General features: G+C 45.7%; 2 protein-coding genes across 3 annotated transcripts in view; one reads left to right on the forward strand and one right to left on the reverse strand.

The window, feature by feature from the left end:
- Positions 1-3,477: 3,477 nt before the first annotated feature.
- Positions 3,478-6,884, forward strand: LOC139564848 (hemoglobin subunit beta-like; the record flags this gene model as incomplete). Its single annotated transcript, XM_071384690.1, has 3 exons — positions 3,478-3,681; positions 3,890-3,893; positions 6,817-6,884. Coding segments are annotated over 3 exons (276 nt in total), but the record flags the coding sequence as incomplete, so codon positions are not given.
- Positions 6,885-10,388: 3,504 nt separating this feature from the next.
- LOC139565371 (KN motif and ankyrin repeat domain-containing protein 2-like) overlaps positions 10,389-26,833 on the reverse strand; it is a 28,184-nt gene continuing 11,739 nt past the window's right edge. For both annotated transcript variants that reach the window (XM_071385653.1, XM_071385652.1), the window contains 11 exons: positions 18,529-18,598; positions 16,649-18,094; positions 16,133-16,339; positions 15,924-16,038; positions 15,055-15,813; positions 14,836-14,923; positions 14,344-14,563; positions 13,942-14,084; positions 13,359-13,559; positions 12,946-13,044; positions 10,389-12,830 (listed from right to left, as the gene is read on the reverse strand). In XM_071385653.1, coding sequence (XP_071241754.1) covers positions 12,774-12,830; positions 12,946-13,044; positions 13,359-13,559; positions 13,942-14,084; positions 14,344-14,563; positions 14,836-14,923; positions 15,055-15,813; positions 15,924-16,038; positions 16,133-16,339; positions 16,649-18,094; positions 18,529-18,568 — 3,375 coding nt within the window. In that variant the 5' untranslated portion in view covers positions 18,569-18,598 and the 3' untranslated portion in view covers positions 10,389-12,773. The remainder of the gene's footprint in view (positions 12,831-12,945; positions 13,045-13,358; positions 13,560-13,941; positions 14,085-14,343; positions 14,564-14,835; positions 14,924-15,054; positions 15,814-15,923; positions 16,039-16,132; positions 16,340-16,648; positions 18,095-18,528; positions 18,599-26,833) is intronic.

Below are 26,833 nucleotides of genomic sequence, written 5' to 3' on the forward strand. Positions count from 1 at the left end.
AGATACAACCTCTCTTATCATCACCCAGTGCCTGGGCTTGCCTCCGCTGTACCCGCGCCCCTCCATACCCCTGTCTGCACATTATGCCCAGAATCTATTCTACCACGCCCATAAATCTGCTCCTTTTATTCTTTGTCCCCAACGCTCTAGGCGACCAGTTTTGATAGCCTTTAGCCGCACCCTCATCCTACTACTCCTCTGTTCCTCGGGTGATGTGGAGGTAAACCCAGGCCCTGCATGTCCCCAGTCACCCTCATTTGTTGACTTCTGTGATCGAAAAAGCCTTGGCCTCATGCATGTCAACATCAGAAGCCTCCTCCCTAAGTTTGCCTTACTCACCGCTTTAGCACACTCTGCCAATCCTGATGTCCTTGCCGTGTCCGAATCCTGGCTTAGGAAGGCCACCAAAAATTCTGAGATTTCCATACCCAACTATAACACTTTCCGTCAAGATAGAACTGCCAAAGGGGGAGGAGTTGCAATCTACTGCAGAGATAGCCTGCAAAGTTCTGTCATACTTTCCAGGTCTATGCCCAAACAGTTCGAACTTCTAATTTTAAAAATTAATCTCTCCAGAAATAAGTCTCTCACTGTTGCCGCCTGCTACCGACCCCCCTCAGCTCCCAGCTGTGCCCTGGACACCATCTGTGAATTGATCGCTCCCCATCTAGCTTCAGAGTTTGTTCTGTTAGGTGACCTAAACTGGGATATGCTTAACACCCCGGCAGTCCTACAATCCAAGCTTGATGCCCTCAATCTCACACAAATCATCAAGGTACCCACCAGGTACAACCCTAAATCCGTAAACATGGGCACCCTAATAGACATTATCCTGACCAACCTGCCCTCCAAATACACCTCTGCTGTCTTCAATCAAGATCTCAGCGATCACTGCCTCATTGCCTGTATCCGCCACGGGTCCGCGGTCAAACGACCACCCCTCATCACTGTCAAACGCTCCCTAAAACACTTCTGCGAGCAGGCCTTTCTAATCGACCTGGCCCGGGTACCCTGGAAGGATATTGACCTCATCCCGTCAGTTGAGGATGCCTGGTCATTCTTTAAATGTTACTTCCTCACCATATTAGACAAGCATGCTCCGTTCAAAAAATGCAGAACCAAGAACAGATATAGCCCTTGGTTCACTCCAGACCTGACTGCCCTCGACCAGCACAAAAACATCCTGTGGCGAACTGCAATAGCATCGAAGAGCCCCCGCGATATGCAACTGTTCAGGGAAGTCAGGAACCAATACACGCAGTCAGTAAGGAAAGCAAAGGCCAGCTTTTTCAAGCAGAAATTCGCATCCTGTAGCTCTAACTCCAAAAAGTTCTGGGATACTGTAAAGTCCATGGAGAACAAGAGCACCTCCTCCCAGCTGCCCACTGCACTGAGGCTAGGTAACACGGTCACCACCGATAAATCCGTGATAATCGAAGACTTCAACAAGCATTTCTCAATGGCTGGCCATGCCTTCCTCCTGGCGACTCCAACCTTGGCCAACAGCCCCGCCCCCCCCGCTGCTACTCGCCCAAGCCTCCCCAGCTTCTCCTTTACCCAAATCCAGATAGCAGATGTTCTGAAAGAGCTGGAAAACCTGGACCCATACAAATCAGCTGGGCCCCCCTATTTCTGAAACTGTCCGCCGCCATTGTCGCACCCCCTATTACCAGCCTGTTCAACCTCTCCTTCGTATCATCTGAGATCCCCAAGGATTGGAAAGCTGCCGCGGTCATCCCCCTCTTCAAAGGGGGAGACACCCTGGACCCAAACTGTTACAGACCTATATCCATCCTGCCCTGCCTATCTAAGGTCTTCGAAAGCCAAGTCAACAAACAGATCACTGACCATCTCGAATCCCACCGTACCTTCTCCGCTGTGCAATCCGGTTTCCGAGCCGGTCACGGGTGCACCTCAGCCACGCTCAAGGTACTAAACGATATCATAACCGCCATCGATAAAAGACATTACTGTGCAGCCGTCTTCATCGACCTGGCCAAGGCTTTCGACTCTGTCAATCACCATATTCTTATCGGCAGACTCAGTAGCCTCGGTTTTTCTAATGACTGCCTTGCCTGGTTCACCAACTACTTTGCAGACAGAGTTCAGTGTGTCAAATCGGAGGGCATGTTGTCCGGTCCTCTGGCAGTCTCTATGGGGGTACCACAGGGTTCAATTCTCGGGCCGACTCTTTTCTCTGTATACATCAATGATGTTGCTCTTGCTGCGGGCGATTCCCTGATCCACCTCTACGCAGACGACACCATTCTATATACTTCCGGCCCTTCCTTGGACACTGTGCTATCTAACCTCCAAACGAGCTTCAATGCCATACAACACTCCTTCCGTGGCCTCCAACTGCTCTTAAACGCTAGTAAAACCAAATGCATGCTTTTCAACCGTTCGCTGCCTGCACCCGCACGCCCGACTAGCATCACCACCCTGGACGGTTCCGACCTAGAATATGTGGACATCTATAAGTACCTAGGTGTCTGGCTAGACTGCAAACTCTCCTTCCAGACTCATATCAAACATCTCCAATCCAAAATCAAATCAAGAATCGGCTTTCTATTCCGCAACAAAGCCTCCTTCACTCACGCCGCCAAACTTACCCTAGTAAAACTGACTATCCTACCGATCCTCGACTTCGGCGATGTCATCTACAAAATAGCTTCCAACACTCTACTCAGCAAACTGGATGCAGTTTATCACAGTGCCATTCGTTTTGTTACTAAAGCACCTTATACGACCCACCACTGCGACCTGTATGCCCTAGTCGGCTGGCCCTCGCTACATGTTCGTCGTCAGACCCACTGGCTCCAGGTCATCTACAAGGCTATGCTAGGTAAAGTGCCGCCTTATCTCAGTTCACTGGTCACGATGGCTTCACCCACCCGCAGCACGCGCTCCAGCAGGTGTATCTCACTGATCATCCCTAAAGCTAAAACCTCATTTGGACGCCTTTCCTTCCAGTTCTCTGCTGCCTGCGACTGGAACGAATTGCAAAAATCTCTGAAGTTGGAGACTTTTATCTCCCTCAACAACTTTAAAAATCTGCTATCCGAGCAGCTAACCGATCGCTGCAGCTGTACATAGTCCATCTGTAAACTACCCACCCAATTTACCTACCTCACCCCCCATACTGCTTTTATTTATTTACTTTTCTGCTCTTTTGCACACCAGTATCTCTTCTTGCACATGATCATCTGATGATTTATCACTCCAGTGTTAATCTGCTAAATTGTAATTATTCGATTTATTGCCTACCTCATGCCTTTTGCACACATTGTATATAGATTCTCTTTTTTTCTACCATGTTATTGACTTGTTTATTGTTTACTCCATGTGTAACTCTGTGTTGTCTGTTCACACTGCTATGCTTTATCTTGGCCAGGTCGCAGTTGCAAATGAGAACTTGTTCTCAACTAGCCTACCTGGTTAAATAAAGGTGAAATAAAAATAAAATAAAAATATCCATGGACTCAGAGGTACTTTGGAACCTTTGGAGACTTAAACAGCGCAGCGGCTATTATGGGCAATAAAAAAGTTGCCAACCATGGCATCACCGTGCTGAACAGCCTCGAGCGAGCTGTGCAGAATATGGATGACATCAAGAACACCTACGTCGAGCTAAGCATTCTGCACTCTGAGAAACTTCATGTGGATCCCGACACCTTCAGGGTAAGATTTTGGAGTTGAAAAGACGTGTAAATATGGGTACTAATGGAAGTGCCTAAAACAAATTAACAATATGTTTTTCCTCATTGATTTACATCCAAGAGAATACTGTTCTTGCAAATAAATGACTAACGTTTCAATCGTTTCCTTTTCCCAACTGCTTTTCCCAAATTTATAAAATAGCCCTTCTACATCAGCTGATATCTCAAAGTGCTGTACAGAAACCCAGCCTAAAACCCCAAACAGCAAGCAATGCAGGTGTAGAAGCACGGTGGCTAGGAAAAACTCCCTAGAAAGGCCAAAACCTAGGAAGAAACCTAGAGAGGAACCAGGCTATGAGGGGTGGCCAGTCCTCTTCTGGCTGTGCCGGGTGGAGATTATAACAGAACATGGCCAAGATGTTCAAATGTTCATAAATGACCAGCATGGTCAAATAATAATAATCACAGTGGTTGTCGAGGGTGCAGCACCTCAGGAGTAAATGTCAGTTGGCTTTTCATAGCCGATCATTAAGAGTATCTCTACCGCTCCTGCGGTCTCTAGAGAGTTGAAAACAGCAGGTCTGGGACAGGTAGCACGTCCGGTGAACAGGTCAGGGTTCCATAGCCGCAGGCAGAACAGTTGAAACTGGAGCAGCAGCACGGCCAGGTGGACTGGGGACAGCAAGGAGTCATCATGTCAGGTCGTCCTGAGGCATGGTCCTAGGGCTCAGGTCCTCCGAGAGAGAGAAAGAAAGAGATAAAGAGAGAATTAGAGAGAGCATACTTAAATTCACACAGGACACCGGATAAGACAGGAGAAGTACTCCAGATATAACAAACTGACCCTAGCCCCACGACACATAAACTAATGCAGCATAAATACTGGAGGCTGAGACAGGAGGGGTCAGGAGACACTGTGGCCCCATCCGATGATACCCCCGGACAGGGCCAAACAGGAAGGATATAACCCCACCCACTTTGCCAAGGCACAGCCCCCACACCACTAGAGGGATATCTTCAACCACCAACTTACCATCCTGAGACAAGGCCGAGTATAGCCCACAAAGATATCCGCCACGGCACAACCCAAGGGGGGGCACCAACCCAGACAGGAAGATCACGTCAGTGACTCAACCCACTCAAGTGACGCACCCCTCCTAGGGACGGCATGAAAGAGCACCAGTAAGCCAGTGACTCAGCCCCTGTAATAGGGTTAGAGGCAGAGAATCCCAGTGGAGAGAGGGGAACCGGCCAGGCAGAGACAGCAAGGGCGGTTCGTTGCTCCAGAGCCTTCCCGTTCACCTTCACACTCCTGGGCCAGACTACACTCAATCATAGGACCTACTGAAGAGATAAGTCTTCAATAAAGACTTAAAGGCTGAGACCGAGTCTGCGTCTCTCACATGGGTAGGCAGACCATTCCATAAAAATGGAGATCTATAGGAGAAAGCCCTGCCTCCAGCTGTTTGCTTAGAAATTCTAGGGACAATTAGGAGGCCTGCGTCTTGTGACCGTAGCGTACGTGTAGGTATGTACGGCAGGACCAAATCGGAAAGATAGGTAGGAGCAAGCCCATGTAACGCTTTGTAGGTTAACAGTAAAACCTTGAAATCAGCCCTTGCCTTAACAGGAAGCCAGTGTAGGGAGGCTAGCACTGGAGTAATATGATCAAATTTTTTGGTTCTAGTCAGGATTCTAGCAGCCGTATTTAGCACTAACTGAAGTTTATTTAGTGCTTTATCCGGGTAGCCGGAAAGTAGAGCATTGCAGTAGTCTAACCTAGAAGCAACAAAAGCATGGATTAACTTTTCTGCATCATTTTTGGACAGAAAATGTATGATTTTTGCAATGTTACGTAGATGAAAAAAAGCTGTCCTTGAAACAGTCTTGATATGTTCGTCAAAAGAGAGATCAGGGTCCAGAGTAACGCCGAGGTCCTTCACAGTTTTATTTGAGACGACTTTACAACCATCAAGATTAATTGTCAGATTTAACAGAAGATCTCTTTGTTTCTTGGGACCTAGAACAAGCATCTCTGTTTTGTCCGAGTTTAAAAGTAGAAAATTTTCAGCCATCCACTTCCTCATATCTGAAACACAGGCTTCTAGCGAGGGCAATTTTGGGGCTTCACCATGTTTCATTGAAATGTACAGCTGTGTGTCATCCGCATAGCAGTGAAAGTTAACATTATGTTTTCGAATGACATCCCCAAGAGGTAAAATATATAGTGAAAACAACAGTGGTCCTAAAACGGAACCTTGAGGAACACCGAAATGTACAGTTGTTTTGTCAGAGGACAAACCATTCACAGAGACAAACTGATATCTTTCCGACAGATAAGATCTAAACCAGGCCAGAACTTGTCCGTGTAGACCAATTTGGGCTTCCAATCTCTCCAAAAGAATGTGGTGATCGATGGTATCAAAGGCAGCACTAAGGTCTAGTAGCACGAGGACAGATGCAGAGCCTCGGTCTGACGCCATTAAAAGGTAATTTACCACCTTCACAAGTGCAGTCTCAGTGCTATGATGGGGTCTAAAACCAGACTGAAGCATTTCGTATATATTGTTTGTCTTCAGGAAGGCAGTGAGTTGCTGCGCAACAGCTTTTTCTAAAATTTTTGAGAGGAATGGAAGATTGGATATAGGCCGATAGTTTTTTATATTTTCTGGGTCAAGGTTTGGCTTTTTCAAGAGAGGCTTTATTACTGCCACTTTTAGTGAGTTTGATACACATCCGGTGGATAGAGAGCCGTTTATTATGTTCAACATAGGAGGGCCAAGCACATGAAGCAGCTCTTTAAGTAGTTTAGTTGGAATAGGGTCCAGTATGCAGCTTGAAGGTTTAGAGGCCATGATTATTTTCATCATTGTGTCAAGAGATATAGTACTAAAACACTTAAGTGTCTCTCTTGATCCTAGGTCCTGGCAGAGTTGTGCAGACTCAGGACAGCTGAGCTTTGGAGGAATAATCAGATTTAAAGAGGAGTCCGTAATTTGCTTTCTAATGATCATGATCTTTTCCTCAAAGAAGTTCATGAATTTATTACTGCTGAAGTGAAAGCCATCCTCACTTGGGGAATGCTGTTTTTTAGTTAGCTTTGCGACAGTATCAAAAATACATTTTGGATTGTTCTTGGGGCGCGGCTTCATGCCAGACGTCCAAGCGGCCTTGCAGAAGTTCCTGACCGTGGTCGTCTCTGCGCTGGGCAGACAGTACAACTAAAGACATGTTATATCGTGAAATACACATATATATTCTTATTATAGAAGACAGTTTGTATGAATAATAAAATATATTGTTAAGCACACATCCATCCTCTTCACTTAATTCTGTTTGATGGGCAGTAAAATAGGAGCCATTAGAAAATGTAGCCACGCCTACTTTAACTCTTATGCCGTTGGCCTAAGTGAGATTGAGAAACCTCTCTTTGACGCTCGGGTGACGAGAGAGAGATTTGGTAAAATATCACATGCAGCAACGAATTCTTATCAATGGAATAATCAATATATTCATCAGTATTATGTTATTATTGTATTATTATATCAAAACATTCCTTGTTTTCTAATACACGACCATAGGGAAAGTAAGGTAGTCTATCATGTTGCCCAGGTTAACTTTTACTTGCCTAAGGTAGGTGAAATTTGCATATACAGTTTCAGGCAAAAGTTTGGACACACCAACTCATTCAAGGGTTTTTCTACATTTTTACTATTTTCTACATTTTAGAATAATAGTGAAGACGTCACAACTATGAAATAACACATATGGAATCATGTAGTAACCAAAAAAGTGTTAAACAAATCAAAATATATTTTATATTTGAGATGCTTCAAATAGCCACCCTTTGCCTTGATGACAGCTTTGCACAATCTTGGCATTTTTTTATTTAACCTTTATTTAACTAGGCAAGTAATTTAAAAACAAATTATTATTTATAATGACGGCCTACCGGGGAGCAGTGGGTTAACTGCCTTGTTCAGGGGCAGAACGACAGATCAGGGATTCAATCCAGCAGCCTTTCGTTTACTGGCTCGACACTCTAACCACTAGTCTACCTACATTCACTCAACCAGCTTCACCTGGAATGCTTTTCTAACGGTCTTGAAGGAGTTCCCATACATGCTAAGCACTTGTTGGCTGCTTTTCCTTCACTCTGTGGTCCAACTCATCCCAATTCATCTCAATTTGGTGGAGGCCAGGTCATCTGATGCAGCACTCCATCACTCTCCTTCTCGGAGAAATAGCCCTTACACAGCCTGGAGGTGTGTTGGGTCATTGTCCTGTTGAAAAACAAATTATAGTCCCACTAAGCCCAAACCATATGGGATGGCGTATTGCTGCAGAATGCTGTGGTAGCCAAGCTGGTTAAGTGTGCCTTGAATTCTAAATAAATCACAAACAGTGTCACCAGCAAAGCAACCCCACACCATGCTTCATGGTGGGAACCACACATGCAGAGATCATCCGTTCACCTAGTCTGCATCTCACAAAGATGAAAGGACAGATTTCCACCAGTCTAATGTCCATTGCTCATGTTTCTTGGCCCAAGCAAGTCTCTTCTTCTTCTTGATGTCCTTTAGTAGTGGGTTCTTTGCAGCAATTCGACCATGAAGGCCTGATTCACACCGTCTCCTCTGAACAGTTGATGTTGAGATGTGTCTGTTACTTGAACTCTGTGAAGCATTTATTTGGGCTGCAATTTCTGAGGCTGGTAATTCTAATGAACTTATTTTCTGCAGCAAAGGTAACTCTGGGTCTTCCTTTCCTGTGGCGGTCCTCATGAGAGTCAGTTTCATCATAGCGCTTGATGGTTTTTGCAACTGCACTTTCAGAAACTTTCAAAGTTCTTGAAATTTTCCACATTGACTGACCTTCATGTCTTAAAGTGATGATGGACTGTCATTTCTCTTTGCTTGTTTGAGCTGTTCTTGCCTTAATATGGGCTTGATCTTTTACCAAATAGGGCTAGCTTCTGTATATCACCCCTACCTTGTCACAACACAAGTGATTGGCTCGAACACATTAAGAAGGAAAGGAATTCCACAAATTCACTTTTAACAAGGCACACCTGTTAATTGAAATGTATTCCGTGTGACTACCGCATGAAGCTGGTTGAGAGAATGCCAAGAGTGTGCAAAGCTGTCATCAATGCCAAGGGTGGCTACTATGAAGAATCTCAAATATAAAATATATTTTGATTTGTTTAACACTTTTTTGGTGACTACATGATTCCATGTGTTATTTCATAGTTTTGATGTCTTCACTATTATTCTAAAATGTTGAAAATATTAAAAATAAAGAAAAACCCTTGAATGACAAGGTGTGTCCAAACTTTTGACTGGCCTATAAAACGAACACACAATTACAAAGGAATTGAATGTGAATTTCAACTTGTCTAGCAATGAGCTCCTATTTGGACGAGTTGGTGCTCTGACAAGAGGTGGGGTGCACATTGATAAGGGGATCTATCTCTGTCTCTGCATATCTCAAAGGAAACATGCGTCGGTTTTATCACAGTGTTCTGGTTCCACCCTAGTCGCAGTTAGCGTGGCAATGGCATTGTACGTATGTACTTCGATTCAGATAATATTTCCGTGATAGTGTGCCCTGCGACATCAGACATCAGAGTCACTTTCATTGTTTGACGTCAATTGGCTATTAATAGCATACATAGGCACATTCTGAATTTTTTTACCGTTTTGTAAGAAAGTCATGCTGATTGTTATTATCCTGTTCGTACCATGGGCCATACATGGGGCAATCATTGGCCAAACAATCTACATTTAATCAACGCTTTACTGTTTCACTTATTTATTTAACATTTTTGTATCACAATGAAGGTACATTTCGTAATTTCACATAACTCTTTAAAATCGACATACCAATAGACCAGCAAATCAATAAAAACCAATCAATCAATGGGGTCAACTGTGTCAAAATGTAAAATATGATTGATTCTTCTGAGGCAAAATCTATATTCTTCGGTGACATAGCTAAATCTAGAACAACATGTTAACAACTTACAACTTTACTTTACAATAGGCCTATGTGTCACATACAATAGGCATACAACTGGAAATCGTAATGGAACATTTTTAATGCACGAGGTAATGATTTAATAGACCAGATTCAAGTGTTTATAATGTTGATGACATTGGCAGCAGGCGATTTGATTTTGAAAAGGGGTTTATATGCAGCCTAAGCATTGCATTGCGCAGTGGATTTGGGTTATTTGCCAAAGTGGAAGTCTGCTTTTTTGATGGTTTTGTTTTTGTTGTTTTTGAGGGAAATTGGGGAAACAATAGTTTGGTCTCCAACACAAATACAGCTTACCAGCGTCCTCTGCTGGTCTGCTGCAGACACGACAGCGTGCGCAGCGGGCCCAAGAAATCTACGACGACACTAAATGCAACAGCGCGCTCTGTTGGTCAAATCATCCACAATTAGGCTACAGCTGGCTCTAGAAATGCACAATTTAAACACCTTGCCAAACGTTAATTGCGTGCCAGGTCCTGTTCAATACCCACTGCAGAGTACGCTAATAGCCTACTTTTATTATTATGATTATTAGTTTCACGGATTAGTCTAATAGCCTACGTAAGGGCAGAGGAACATTGTCTTGGAATGTATTATAATTACAGTATCATCCACGTTGTACTGAAGATTCAAGAAGGCCTGAGAGACTGGTCCAGTTTCTACTGTTACTAGAAACACACACAGAGACGATTTACGATGAAAGCTGATTTATTATTTTCTTCCAAAAACCCATAAAACCAAAATGGGGAAAAATACAAACTGAGCATTTTACAGAAGGCAAAAAACTAAAACAAATGTGCGAGTAGGTAAACCTATAGTTGTGAACAAGTAATACAAATATAAATGTATAAAAAAGAAAGTAAAACAAATATAAAACGTTATAAAATCCAATTGTTCAGGAAATCCTATATTAAAGGTGGGGGGAGGGGGGGGGGGGGATTGACGTAAAAAGAGAAACCCAAATTGAGACACCAATGAGCATACAAAACATTAAGAACACCTGCTCTTTCCATGACATAGACTGACCAGGTGAATCCTGCTGAAAGGTATGATCCCTTACTGATATCACTTGTAAAACCACTTCAATCAGTGTAGATGAAGGGGAGGAGACAGGTTAAGGAAGGATGTTTAGGCCTTGAGACAATTGAGACATGGACTGTGTATGTGTGCCATTCAGAGGGTGATGCAATTCCACATTAGGAAGGTGTCCCTAATGTTTGGTATACTCAGTGTATCTTTGTATTCTGCACTTCAATCCTTTTTAAATTATAATTTTATGCATCACTACTACTGTAGAATAATGTCATATATTATTATAATTTTGGTATACCTATATTACAATGCAAATTCTTCATTAGATCCATAGTCCATTCTGTCACTTTCTAGTTACCAACCAATCCAAAAAGGGTGACCACTGAACAGGAATGTGAACCTTGCCTACCCCCTTACACACCCTAGTCAGCACCCAACCACCCCACGTCACTCCTTCCCTCAGTACAACCACTCAGAAAACCTTTATTCAAGAAAATAAACAATCTTTCATTTCAGAAATGTAGTACCTTTATTGGAGAGTTAGAGTAGCTACCATTTCTAGTTGCCTTCTCATGAACATTACAACTGTTATTGACGATAATGCTGCTGTTACCAAATCTTTTGTTGTGAGTTATCTGTCTGGTCAATACATATTATTCACTTTACACTCAAATTGATCACCACAACATACAGTGTAACAACAGAGTTGTTATGAGGGGAAGATCTTTGGATAAAAATTGTTAACTGTTACGACTAAAATGTGGTTGGAAGTTAGCCGATAAGACCATACTTTTAAACAGAAACTTGATAAGGGTTCTGTAGGCCTCGTCAATGCTGTGTGTAAAGTTTGTCATCTGTTAACAGTGTTGGAGATCCATACCGTTACCTATGTGAAATTTGGATTGAATAAAAAGACACTATCAAAAATACTCGAGGGTAAATAAAGGTTGTGTAGAAATCTCGATTTATTGTGCTGAATTAAACTGGAGTCCTGTATCAGAATTGTTTTAGCACCAATCAGCCGACTGATACAATCGATAAAGGACACTTCAGAGAGATATGTGTATTTTAGAATGAAATGGGTGATTTTGTAGTTTTAGAATGATATGGGTGAATTAATAATTTTACAGTGATATGGGTGACTTTTGGCATTTCATAAATGATTGTGATGAGACACAACATATTCCTACTGTGTCATTGCAACTGATCGATTATCAATGATATATAGAATGACATATATTGCGTAGTACAGTAATAAGTAACAAATGCATATGAACAAAAAATAAGCTACAATAATGAACTACGGTAAAGTAATACAATCTTGCTTATCTAGCGGCAATAAAAAACACAAAATGAATGTAAGTGGGATTATTGCTGAGTTGAGCGACAGCCCCGAAACCTGAAGGATCTGGAGAAGGTCTGTATGGAGGAGTGGGCCAAAATCCCTGCTGCAGTGTGTGCAAACCTGGTCAATAACTACAGGAAACGTATGATCTTTGTAATTGCAAACAAAGGTTTCTGTACCAAATATTAAGTTCTGCTTTTCTGATGTATCAAATACTTATGTCATGCAATAAAATGCAAATTAATTACTTAAAAATCATACAATGTGATTTTTTGGATTTTTGTTTTAGATTCCGTCTCTCACAGTTGAAGTGTACCTATGATAAAAATTACAGACCTCTACATGCTTTGTAAGTAGGAAAACCTTCAAAATCGGCAGTGTATCAAATACTTGTTCTCCCCACTGTATATGTGAGTATAGCATCACAATCAATTCCTTTTTGTTTAAAGAAAAGATGCGTTAGGATCGTGTCAAGTGCTGGGTTTCATGCTGACGTGCACATACAGTACATACAGAGAGAACAGATAGAGAGAAGAGGAAAAAGACCATTACAATCACTCTCTCACACACAAATACACACAGACAGACTCACACAGACACACACACATATACACAGATATCAACACTTGTGGTGGAATGGTTGAGGAGCTGGTGGAAGCGGTGCTGCTAAATTCACCAAAAGGTATCTTACAGTGTGGTCACTTTGTTTCACCAGAGGGGGGAGAGGATCCCAAAAGAGGAGACTTTGGTGATACCTTGAGGGTAAAACAATATTGTAAATCACCACCTGTTGCACCCACAAGTGAGTGTGTGTTGTGTGTTTGTTTTTGTTCAAATGTTAACGTAAATTCTCTGTTTGACAACACTTACAGGGGAAGGAGGCTTGGCAAAGTTGAGGTGAGCGTAGAGAAGCACAGCGATGTCATTCTGACTGGCCTCCAGGGCTATGGACAGGGCTGAACTGCCATCCTAGAGGAGAGAGAGATAATAACCATAGGTTGGTTGCCAAAGAGAGACAGGGTGAGAAAGACAAGACAAAGTAGGTCAGGCTGAGGGAAGGATGAGAGACAGGGTTGGGAGCTGGTGCACAGAGCTGCACCGCCGAGAGCAAAATAGAGAGACAGAAGAGAAAGTAAAAACCAACAGTCAAAGACGCTGTATTGACATGGGAGACAGACTCATAGATACTGTTAGACAGAGAGTAGGGAAAACGAGGTGGGAAAACCACTAAGTAAAATGCTATGTAAAATCCTAGAAGTTTGGGAGCAGGCTTGTTGACTCACGTTATCAGTGAGGGTGACATCACAGCCTGGCATAGACAGCAGCTGACGAACGATGTCGACGTGGCCGTGCTCGCAGGCACACATGAGCGCCGTGGAGCCGTCGTCGTCGCGGATGTTGACCTGTGCCCCGCAGGAGAGCAGCGCCCGTACCATGTCCCCTCGCCCGTGACTCACTGCCAGCATCAACGCCGTCTGACCCGCCTAACAACATACAACAGTTACCCGTTAGGAAGGCCACGAGTTTTACCAGTCTCCTGACCGTGTGACCTTCTGACCTGGAAAAACTCCAGGCGGTAGTTATAAGAGCTGGCCTAACACCAACAGTCAGCTTTTCTTACACAAAATTACAAAACCATTGGAGGCAAGAAAGACATGTCCTGGCCCAACATAACCAATTGAGAATTTTAATTCCATCAGAACATAGATACAATGTGGAGCTATCAACAACATACATGCAAAGGAGCCATCTAACTGAAGTAGCTGAAATAGCCATTTTGTCAGGGGCTTGGGAGGGATGTCATTGGTCTGCCTGAGCTTGGCTGTGTGCAGGGAGGCCTACTGTCCAGCAGGGGGCATAGTGTACCTGGCTGGCTTTGGCGTTCACGTCTCCTGTGCGCAGCAGCTGCAGGACGGTGTGAAGGTCACTGTCAGAGTGGAAGGCAGCCAGAGCTGTCAGCATGATGGCTGTGTACCCGGCCTTGTTCTGCTTGTCAGCGTTGCACAGGCCTGACAGGGAGAGAGCGACCAGGGCCCGTTTATTATGGGAATTATATTCCTAAGCCATTTCACTAACAGTCATGCAGTACATGAAGGTTATACATACAGTCAATTGTATCTATGGCAGACCACAAGTCTGTGTTAGATTTACACATTCATACAGTGCTGATCCATGTACTGTACAAACAAACCAAACACTTACATGTCCACCATAAAAGTAAACCACTATTCTCTTGTCTGTAAACACACACATCCCCCAGTCACTCACCAGTGTCCAGCAGCAGCTTGACCACAGGGAAGTTGGAGTGGGAGACGGTGTAGTGCAGGGCCGTGTTGCCGTTGCCGTCGGCCATATTGACCACGAACTTCAGCAGCTGTGGGGAGACGGAGGAGAAGGTATCCATATAGGCCCTGACCATGGCAGTGTCAGCTGCCTTGTGACAGGACACACGAAGCCACTCCTGGAGCACCATGGTGTAGGCTGTCCTCTGGGGAGGGAACACACAGAGACCGGTCTCAGACTAACAACCAGACAGGACTGGTCAAAGTAACTCACACTGTTTATGATACACAGATGAATGTAGGCCTAACAGCTTTAACTTAATGGGATAACCCAGTATTGTAAAGTGCAGGAGACCTGAGTTAAAATCCCGCCGGTTACATGAACACAATCTTGTAGAAAGTGACTATATGAAATGACAAGTCACAGATGAAGTCATCTAAACTGGCATGGTGGGCAGAGTAAAAGAGAATAGCAGACCGCTGCTTGCTGGCTGAAAGCATTTGGTTCACCCAGGGCTTTCTGCAGGGCATGGAGAGATGCCATCAGGCTCTCACTGAACTCCAGTCTGACAGAGATGAAAGAAAGCACGGCAAATTCAAACACACACATACATACACAATATCATACTGCACTTGAAATCATTGATGGAATGACGAATCTACTGATTAGAGTTTTTAAATGGTTATGCTGGTTTACCTGGTTTCTTGATTGGCTGCTCCAGCAGCACTTGGGGCGTTTACAGGTGCTGGTGTCGAGGCTGATGATTGGACTTTCCTCTGCTGGGAGCTTTGTTCAGTAGCTGACGATTGGGTGGCCCAATGCTGAGGGGCGAGGTCAGTAGTTTGTGATTTGATGGCATCTAGCTGAACGGTGACATCAGTGGTATTTGATTGGGTGACACCCTGCTTTACTTCCAGGTTAGTGGCTTCTGGTTGGCATCTGGGTGGCTTGGGGGGTGCAGAACAGGTAGCTGCTGATTGGATGGTGCACTGCTCAGGTGTAGTGGGTTCAGTGCTAGTATTTATGGAGGTGCACTCCTGAGGGATGGGGTCTGGGACCGATGATTGGACAATACTCCCCTGACGGACACAGTCATTGGCTGGAGACGGGTAGGTAGTCTCAGTGGGGGCAGAGTCAGAGGCACATTGCTGCACGGCAGTGTACAAGGCTGGTGATAAGGTGGCTACATGCTGCAGTCCTATGCTTATGGTTGCTGATTGGCTGGTGCTCCGCTCAGAGGCAGGTTCGCAGGCTGGTGGTTGGACGGTAGTGGCTGGGAGCGGGGTGGCATGCTCTAGCCTTGTGGAGGAGACTGGGACTCCTGCTGCTTGCTGGTGCTGTCCCGCTGCAGACTCTGGTGCTTCTGGGAGTTTCTCTGTGGTCTCATGATATTCACTGGCATCACTCTCCTCTGAACTCTCACTGCTACTGTCGTCTGAGGAGCTGGACTCATACCTGCAGGACAGAACTGATCTATCACACACGTCAACTCACCATCTCTGTAGTGTAACATGAATACGCTGTTACACATAAGCAATGTCATACACTATCAATAACACACGTACCCTCCATTGACTCCAGTGAACTGCAGGTTCTTCTTGGTGGATGGAGAGCCAGGTTCTCCTTCTGCCTTATGTTTCATAATGGACCTTAGGGCGGTCTGGGGAGAGGCTGCTGCAGCTGGAGAGAAGGCCCAATGTTGCCACAATGTTATGTTACGTCAGGGAGAGTCAGCGGGAGGGTTAAGGTAAGGAGTCGTACGGTCCATAGCTACCTGGTGGGTCTTCTTGAGACTGGACGGTGTTTATGGCAGTGTGCTGGGTTGTCTCTCCTTCCTTCAGATGCAGCAAAGCCATCTGATTACCAATGGTATCAATGGCGAGGGCAGGATTAGTGACAGGCACAGAGGTGGACAGCTCACTTCTTAGGACCTCTCGGACCTGTTTGGAGGAGATGGCGATGGGCAGCTCAACAGCTGCATCTGGAGGAATGGAAAGGAAGAGGACAAAAGATGGAAGGTATCAACAATCAAAGAAAACACATGGTTTTTCAACCTAACAACTCATTGTTATAGAAAACATTTGTACATTTTACAGAAGCATATAGGGGGAAGTGCCTTGGTCAGGGGCACATCAACATCATCTTTCACCTAGTCGGCTCAGGGATTTGAACCAGTGACCTTTAGGTTACTAGCCCAACACTCTTAACCACTAGACTACTTGCCGCCCCATTTAAACCTACTTCATTTAATTTGATATCACTTGTAACTTATCACTGAAGTCAGACCTACCCTCTGGGCCCAGGGCCTGTGCATGTCCTCTTTGGGTTCCCTCCAGGACTATACCACCTGGAGGGAGGGAGGGGGAGCTGCACCCCTCTGCTCGGCGCAACGTGCCCACCCCCACCACAGTGGCTGGTTGCTCCAGCGTGTACACCTGGATTCCCACAGTTCTCTGCGCCCGGTGATGGGGCTGCTGGGTAAAGCTGACTACCGTTTGCAGGCTGCGTCCCTGCTGCTCCTGCCAGCTCAGACTGGTGGCCCTGACCGAGTGGTTTGCCTGGGGGGCCAGAGCCTGCCTCTCCCTTTGAGCTGCCTGCACCTGCTGCTGGGCAGCCTGCAGCTCCTGCATCGTCCTCTTCAGCTGGCCCTCCAGCTGGCCCACCTGGCTCTTCAGGGTCTCTGTCTCTGGCACCAGCCCCAGGTCCTGCTCCTTCACCCCAATGCCCACATCCACCTGCTGGCTGCCCCTCGCCTCCTCTGGTCCCACCCCAATGGTACGCACTTCCCTCTGCCCAGCCGGCCGCGCTCCACCCACGATCACCGTGTCCTCAATCTCACAGCCTGAGTCTGCCTGTGGCCTGGAGCCCTCAGGACTGGTGGGGGTGGTGGGGGACAGAGGCCCTGCTGCAACCCTGGTGGTGGCTCCAGCTCCAGAGCTCACCTCCTCTTCTGGGATGTCGATGTAGAGCTCCCCTCGGGGCCGGCCCACTCTGCCGAAGCCAAGGGTGTGTCCCAGAAACTTCTGACTCTTCAGCTGGACGCTTAGCTGCCTCTTCTCCTCCTCCAGCACAGAGATCTTCACCTGGAGCACAGGGATGGTCTTCACCTGCTCCTCCAGCTCCCGGATCTTCCTGAGAGCCACCGCCATCTGCTCTCTCACATGCTGCAGGTGGGCCGGGGTGGGCGACACGGGCGTGGACAGGCCGGAGCTCATGGGGGTGAAGGAGCCCGTTCCTCCTCCATGGGTGCGGTTGTAGCTGTGGGCGCTGCTCAGGGAGGTGGTGGATCCGGCCATGCTGTTGTGCATGCTACCCAGTGTGCTGGAGAACCTCCTGGGGGCCCCTTCTTTCTCTTCCTCCAATTTCCTGCGGGCGTCCAGCAGGGTCTTCTCCACCCGGGCCGTGCTGAAGCTGGGCCTCTGGGAGTGGGAGCTGTGTGGGTGGTAGCCCGGGGCGCAGTAGGAGAAGGATGATTGGCGGCTGTCCTGGCTGGTGTTGGAGCACAGGGACTCTGTGGAGGTCCACCAGGAGCCTGTGTAGCCATACCCCCGGGGGAGAGACCCGTAGCGGGGCCGGCGCTGACCGTGCACCTTCTTGATGGTGTTTCCCTTCTCGATGTCGTTGACATACTTGAGGAAGTCTAGGTCCAGACGATAGCCGTAGGGGGTCTCCACAGAGTAGGGCGCCTCCTGCTCCTTCCCATGCAGGGAGGGAGGAGTGGACGGGGTAAGCTTCCCTGCAGGGAACAGGAAATAGAGTTAAAACAAGCGGAAATCTGCCATCTAATCTCGGACTTAGACTTCAGAAAATAGCATTATCTCTCGGGGATACTGTGTGCTTGGGTATATACTCTAATAGTAGCTACACAAATTAGATAGAAACAAAGTTTAATAAATAAAGTAGTAGGTTATAGCCAGTCCTTGATTGGTTTAAGATATCTAAAGACCTTAGGTTGATCCAAGTTATTTTGAATGTTAAACACTTTAGGCCAAGACCAATTAAGTTAAATCCTGGACTGAGAAACTCAATTGAAATGACTTTTTAGTCTTAATCTGTGTCTGGGAAACAGTCCCTACATGAGAAATAGATTACGCACTCACATGATAGTTTGTGGGAGATGATTCAGTATTATGATGTTAAGAAATAGAAAGAGTAGAGTTAGGACCATACCTCCTGGGAAGCTGGGGTCCATGTGCAGCACCTGAGCCATGATGTCACACGTTCACCCACAAAACCTCACCTGGGGGGAGAGAAAGACACAGTCACACAAACCTATCAAACACTTCCACAACACATTCAGAAGAACTACTCCTAATGGAGCAACCCACTGTAAGATATTTGCCAATACATTGTACACAAATACCATAGATACACCAGCAGGGGAAAGGCCAGTGAAAAAAAGGTGAAATCTAGAACCTTAAAGGGTTCTTCGGTTGTCCCCATAGGGAAACCCGTTGAAGAACCATTTTTGGCTACAGGTAGAACCCTTTTCATTCAAGGCAGAACCCTTTCCACAGAGGGTTCTACATGGAACCCAAAAGGGTTCTACCTGGAACCGAAAAGGATTCTACCTGGAACCGAAAAGGGTTTTCCTATGTGAACAGCCAAAGAACCCCTTTGGAACCCTTGTTTCTAAGAGTGTAGGGTCACAATGACAACCCTTGTAGTTGAAGAGTCTCTCTTTCTCACGAGGGCAGAGTAGCATAAGCTGGGTTTGTATTGGTCAATATACTGCTTCTTTGTTGGGATGGCCTGAGAGTTTAATTGGTCATACTGTAGGATGGTCATATGGTGGGTTGGCTATATCTTAAAAATAAAGGAGAGCCGCACACTCTAGGAGCTCAGATGCAAAAATGTAATTACCAACGTTTCGACAGCCAAGCTGTCTTCATCAGGGTATAATCACAAACACTGCGGGATGACTCGTTTATAGTGTCAAAAGACACACAGGTGTCTGTAATCATGGCCAAGATCTAACATCTTGTGTATGTCCCTAAGAATCTCTGTGTAATATATTTAGCCTCAATTAGCCATTTCTCTGCCTGCTTATGTTCTTTCTGCTCAATAGCACATCTTTCTGCTCGATAGTACATCTTTCTGCTCGATAGTACATCTCTCTGCTCGATAGCACATCTTTCTGCTCGATAGCACATCTTTCTGCTCGATAGCACATCTTTCTGCTCGATACTACATCTTTCTGCTCGATAGCACATCTTTCTGCTCGATAGCACATCTTTCTGCTCGATAGCACATCTTTCTGCTCGATAGCACATCTTTCTGCTCGATAGTACATCTCTCTGCTCGATAGCACATCTCTCTGCTTGATAGCACATCTTTCTGCTTGATAGTACACCTTTTGTTTGTTTCTGGTTCTAATATTCTGAGGAGGAGAAGAGTTAGAAGGGGAAAGTTTCCTGGCAGCTTATTCCAGGAGAGAGAGGTTGGAGGCTGCCAGTTACAGCCTTATTAGGAATCATTTGTGAACACTAACAGAGGTTCTCGATTTAGGGTTTACAGACACTCTCGCCCTTTCTTTCTCTCCCACTCTTTTTCCATTTATTTTCCCCTCTCTGTTCCCTCTCTCCCTCAGTCTCTCCCTCAGTCTCTCCCTCCCTCCTCTTCCATTCTTTCTCTCCCCCTCTACTCGTCAGCTGACGATAAAGAGATTTCAGCTGACCACTGTCTCCCCTCATCCCCCTTCCCCCTCCTCTTGCTCCAATACACTCAACCCAAGATAGTACATTCACCACATTAAACACAATCAAGACAATGACCAATTGCACACTGGGATCGACACTGGGAAAACCAATGCATATTTCATGTTGTTGTGAATTTTCTTTCTATTAGCCTAGTAGACGTCTTGCTATTGGTGTACTAACATTTCTGTTTGAAAGTTAATAGTGATGGCCGAGCTATTTTTCTGACACCCTTTGCAGTTTCTGTTTGCTTGTGGCAAGAGGAAAGTGACATGCTGCCAGTGATGACATACTGCCCACAATGAAGGGTCTCTGATTACGTGTCTCCCCGGCTGCTAAATATTAACTTTCTAGGTCATTCATTTGTGGGAACTGGGGATGAACTTTTTCAGCATTACATTTCTTGCATTAGCCACTGGAGCCTCACCAGCTGAATCTGTAAAACAGACATCAAAAGTTTGGACTTGAATTGATTTTGTTCTCAGGGCATACTTAGTTCCTGCCCAGTTTTCTGTTCTGTTCCATCAGCAAGAAAGGAGTCTCTCTCTGCTCATTTCAATTTCTGTCTCTCCCCTCGCTCGTCCTCTCCCTCCCTCTAATCTCATGACTCTCGTCAGCGCCTGTTTATGCTCTTGCCCGTTTCAGGGAAAGTAGGGCACTTGGAAACGTTGACTACATTGACTTGGTATTTTTGAAGCCTGAATTTCTCTGTATACTGTAGCTCTCCCTATCTCTGTCTTTCTCACACTGATATGGCAACACATACAGACATGCACGCCCATGCACACACACACACAGATACGCACACACTACGTGCCCACACGAACCCCCCCCCCACACACACACACACATACATACAAACAAAGAAGGCAAACAATTTGATATGATCAAAAAGATGCTAATAAGATCAAATGTGACCTCTGCTAAATGGATGGCAGGACATGTAGTGTTAGTATCAAAGTAGTTGCAACAAGGGCCTCCCGAGTGGGGCAGTGGTCTAAGGCACTGCATCCTCTTTCATTCTTTCCCTCCCCCTAGCTGTGCCACTAGAGATTCTGGGTTTGAGTCCAGGCTCTGTCACAGCCGGCCGCGACCGGGAGGCCCATGGGGCGGCGCACAATTGGCCCAGCATCTTCTGGGTTAGGGGAGGGTTTGGCCGGCAGGGATATCCTTGTCTCATCGCGCACTAGTGACTCCTGTGGCGGGCTGGGCGCAGTGCACGCTGACACAGTCGCCAGGTGTACAGTGTTTCCTCCGACACATTGGTGCGGTTGGCTTCCGGGTTGAATGGGCATTGTGTCAAGAAGCAGTGCGGCTTGGTTGGGTTGTGTTTCGGAAGACGCATGGCTCTCGACCTTCACCTCTTCCGAGTCCGTACGGGAGTTGCAGCGATGAGACAAGACTGTAACTACCACAAAATTGGGGAGAAAAAAGTGGTGAAAAAAATATATATTAAAAAAATATATATATATTTAAATAAAAAGTAGTTTCAACAAATGCTTATGTCTGAGATGTATTGTTTAATGTGCATTTCCTGGTATGAGTACAGTATAAATGCTTATGTGAGCGTATCTGAAATATGGAATGTGAGTGTGTCAGATGTCTCTATGAGAAAGAACAGGAAGGTGGCATGTGTGTGTCATTGAGAGAGTACAGGAAGGTGGAGGTCTGGTTGACAGGGGCACAGTTGATGAGATATAATTAGAGTGTTCAGTTCAGCTACACAGCGTGACAAACATCCCGGCCCTCAGCAATTGACGACGGCCAAAACTCTCCTCTCCACACGCTCCTTCTCTCTCTCTCTTTCTCCTTCTCATACTAACTCTCAATTTAGTTTAATATTCCTATATTTTCCTACTCACGTCAAGTGAACACGTACTCTGTTACGGGCCGCTTTCCTCTCTCTCGCCTCTCTCTATTTAACGCATTGCCTGGTAATCCAATTCCTACCCTCCCCCAAACCTTCTGCATCTGCCTCTACAACAGTGTCTCGTTGGGTGTTTGTGTGCGTGTGTGTGCACATATGTGTGTGTGTGTGTGGTGTGAGAGCGTCTGTGCATGTGTTTGTACGTGCGCGTCCACCCGTAAGTGTGTGTCTGCCGTGTCTGTGTGCTCCACCATGTATGTGGGTGACCTTACTCCCTCTCTCTCTGGGCTGTAAACAGTGTTCCATTGAGATGACAGTGAACAGAGTCCAGTGTACCCCCCTGCTCCTCCTCAGCAGCACCAGCACAGCCAGCCAACCATTCTTCAGTGATACACTCCCAGACCCAGACCTTAACCTCCTCCTTTCCTCCTCCAGCCATTCTCTACCCTCCTCCAGGAGGAATGATTTGCCCCAGACTGATGCCCCCCTCCCCCCTCCCCACGTTCCAGACCAGCGGAAGTTAACATTGCCCGCCTCCAGGGTCCCCCCTCTGACTATTAAGATTAGAAATCAAGGGGAGAAAAACTCAGATCCTTCAAGCACAAAATAGGATGTGTCTCTGAGACTGCTGATGTCCTGTTGGATGCCAGAGAGTGGCTGTGTGATTGCTGCTTTGCTACTTTTAATCATTGTGACTTGTTGCAACATTGATACACCGAAGCACAGTCCCTCAATAAAAGCTACAGATGTCCCTCACCTGTATCAAAACGACATACCACATTTCTTACCACACATACACAATGCACATACAGTGGGGAGAACAAGTATTTGATACACTGCCGATTTTGCAGGTTTTCCTACTTACAAAGCATGTAGAGGTCTGTCATTTTTATCATAGGTACACTTCAACTGTGGGAGACGGAATCTAAAACAAAAATCCAGAAAATCACATTGTAGGATTTTTAAGTAATTCATTTGCATTTTATTGCATGACATAAGTATTTGATCACCTACCGACCAGTAAGAATTCCGGCTCTCACAGACCTGTTAGTTTTTCTTTAAGAAGCCCTCCTGTTCTCCACTCATTACCTGTATTAACTGCACCTGTTTGAGCTCGTTACCTGTATAAAAGACACCTGTCCACACACTCAATCAAACAGACTCCAACCTCTCCACAATGGCCAAGACCAGAGAGATGTGTAAGGACATCAGGGGTAAATTGTAGACCTGCACAAGGCTGGGATGGGCTACAGGACAATAGGCAAGCAGCTTGGTGAGAAGGCAACAACTGTTGGCGCAATTATTAGAAAATGGAAGAAGTTCAAGATGACGGTCAATCACCCTCGGTCTGGGGCTCCATGCAAGATCTCACCTCGTGGGGCATCAATGATCATGAGGAAGGTGAAGGATCAGCCCAGAACTACACGGCAGGACCTGGTCAATGACCTGAAGAGAGCTGGGACCACAGTCTCAAAGAAAACCATTAGTAACACACTACGCCGTCATGGATTAAAATCCTGCAGTGCACGCAAGGTCCCCCTGCTCAAGCCAGCGCATGTCCAGGCCCGTCTGACGTTTGCCATTGACCATCTGGATGATCCAGAGGAGGAAGGGGAGAAGGTCATGTGGTCTGATGAGACAAAAATAGAGATTTTTGGTCTAAACTCCACTCGCCGTGTTTGGAGGAAGAAGAAGGATGAGTACAACCCCAAGAACACCATCCCAACCGTGAAGCATGGAGGTGGAAACATCATTCTTTGGGGATGCTTTTCTGCAAAGGGGACAGGACGACTGCACCGTATTGAGGGGAGGATGGATGGGGCCATGTATCGCGAGATCTTGGCCAACAACCTCCTTCCCTCAGTAAGAGCATTGAAGATGGGTCGTGGCTGGGTCTTCCAGCATGACAACGACCCGAAACACACAGCCAGGGCAACTAAGGAGTGGCTCCGTAAGAAGCATCTCAAGGTCCTGGAGTGGCCTAGCCAGTCTCCAGACCTGAACCCAATAGAAAATCTTTGGAGGGAGCTGAAAGTCCGTATTGCCCAGCGACAGCCCCGAAACCTGAAGGATCTGGAGAAGGTCTGTATGGAGGAGTGGGCCAAAATCCCTGCTGCAGTGTGTGCAAACCTGGTCAAGAACTACAGGAAACGTATGATCTCTGTAATTGCAAACAAAGGTTTCTGTACCAAATATTAAGCTCTGCTTTTCTGATGTATCAAATACTTATGTCATGCAATAAAATGCAAATGAATTACTTAAAAATCCTACAATGTGATTTTCTGGATTTTTGTTTTAGATTCCGTCTCCCACAGTTGAAGTGTACCTATGATAAAAATTACAGACCTCTACATGCTTTGTAAGTAGGAAAACTTGCAAAATCGGCAGTGTATCAAATACTTGTTCTCCCCACTGTATCTTTGTGATCAGAGGAGGGTGACCATCATGGTTAGTAGGTAAGATACAGTAGGTTTAGTTCTGGAAGAAGACAGAAGTACTAGCCCTGAGAGTTAAGTCCAGAATTATTGGCACCCTTGATAAAGATGAACAAAAAAGACTATAAAATAAATAATACAAATATTGAGCTATATTGTATGCAGATGTTTTTTGGGAAAAATTATATTTTATACTAATACAATTGCTCAGAGAAAGAGAGGGGGCAAAATTATTGGCACCCCTGTTTTCAATTGCTTTCAATAGCTCACCTTGTGAGGATAATGGCACTGATTATTTTTCTAAAACGTTTTATGAGTTCAGAGAACACATTGGGAGGGATCTTAGACCATTCTTCCGTAACACATTTTTACAGATCCTTGATATCCTTCCTCTGCTCTTATGGACTGCCCTCTTCAATTCAAACCACAAGTTTCCAATGGGGTTCAAGTCCGGAGACTGAGATGGCCATTGCAAAATGTTCATTTGTGGTCAATTAATTATTTCTTTGTGGCTTCTGGTGTGTGCTTGGGATTACTGTTTTGCTGGAAGATCAACTTGCGTCCAAGTTTCAGCCTCCTGGCAGAGGCAACCAGTTTTTTGGCCAAAATGTCCTGGTACTGGGTAAAGTTATTTTGGATCTCAGTGCTGAGTTTGATACTATTGATCATAACATCCTTGTTGACCAGCTGGATAGGTGGGGGGGATCTCTGGCGTTGCCCTCGACTGGTTCAGGTCATATCTATGTGGTAGATGCTTCTCAGTGAGCATGGGTGCTTCAGTATCATCCCTAGCACCTTTTCACTATGGTGTCCCTCAGGGGTCAATTCTGGGTCCCATCCTTTTTTCCCTGTACATGCTCCCCCTTGGTGACATCATCCACAATAATAACATTCAGTTTCACTGCTCTGTAGATGACACAAAGTTTTATTTACCAATCAGACCCAGTGACCAAGCTTGCGTAGCTACCCTTCACAAGTGTCTTGCTGATATCAAATGTTTGATGTCTGACCATGTTCTCCAGCTCAATGATACGAAATCAGAGAGGTTGTTTTATTTGGTCCCCACCTTGCTAGAACCCAGATTGTAAATAACCTTGGTAATTTGTCGACCAATGTAAAGCCTAGGGCCAGAAACCTTGGTGTCTTCTTTGACCCTGACCTAAACCTTGAGCTGCATGTAAAGAAAGTTGTCCAGTCCTGCCTTTATCATCTAAGAAATATAGCTAAAGTCAACACTTTTATTTCAGTCACTGATCTGGAGAAAGTTATACATTATTTAATTTCCACACGCCTAGATTACAGTAACTCTTTGTATAAATGTCTCAGTCAGAAATCACTCCATCGTCTACAGTTAGTTCAAAATGCTGCAGCTCGGATTTTAACAAGCACTAAAAAATGTAACCATACCACACCTATTTTAGCTACCAGTGACTTTCAGAATAGATGTATTAATCACGTTTAAAGGAAATATTGACCCATTTTGAATGTTAAATCGTTTTTGTGTATCTCTGAGAGATATTCTATCGATTCCTGGGGTCATTTCATGTTTTCATGTGTATTTGATCTCTTGCCGTTCACGCAGGCAGAAAGACAGCTAATATGACATGGCATTGTGACCAGCACTCTCACTACGCTGGAAGTTAAGAGGAAAATTACATTTAACATTTACATTTAAGTCATTTAGCAGACGCTCTTATCCAGAGCGACTTACAAATTGGTGCATTCACCTTATGATATCCAGTGGAACAACCACTTTACAATAGTGCATCTAACTCTTTTAAGGGGGGGGGGGGTTAGAAGGATTACTTTATCCTATCCTAGGTATTCCTTAAAGAGGTGGGGTTTCAGGTGTCTCCGGAAGGTGGTGATTGACTCCGCTGACCTGGCGTCGTGAGGGAGTTTGTTCCACCATTGGGGTGCCAGAGCAGCGAACAGTTTTGACTGGGCTGAGCGGCAACTGTACTTCCTCAGAGGTAGGGAGGCGAGCAGGCCAGAGGTGGATGAACGCAGTGCCCTTGTTTGGGTGTAGGGCCTGATCAGAGCCTGAAGGTACGGAGGTGCCGTTCCCCTCACAGCTCCGTAGGCAAGCACCATGGTCTTGTAGCGGATGCGAGCTTCAACTGGAAGCCAGTGGAGAGAGCGGAGGAGCGGGGTGACGTGAGAGAACTTGGGAAAGTTGAACACCAGACGGGCTGCGGCGTTCTGGATGAGTTGTAGGGGTTTAATGGCACAGGCAGGGAGTCCAGCCAACAGCGAGTTGCAGTAATCCAGACGGGAGATGACAAGTGCCTGGATTAGGACCTGCGCCGCTTCCTGCGTGAGGCAGGGTCGTACTCTGCGAATGTTGTAGAGCATGAACCTACAGGAACGGGTCACCGCCTTGATGTTAGTTGAGAACGACAGGGTGTTGTCCAGGATCACGCCAAGGTTCTTAGCACTCTGGGAGGAGGACACAATGGAGTTGTCAACCGTGATGG

Source organism: Salvelinus alpinus, chromosome 36 (genome assembly GCF_045679555.1).
Source record: "Salvelinus alpinus chromosome 36, SLU_Salpinus.1, whole genome shotgun sequence".
NCBI lineage: Eukaryota > Metazoa > Chordata > Actinopteri > Salmoniformes > Salmonidae > Salvelinus > Salvelinus alpinus.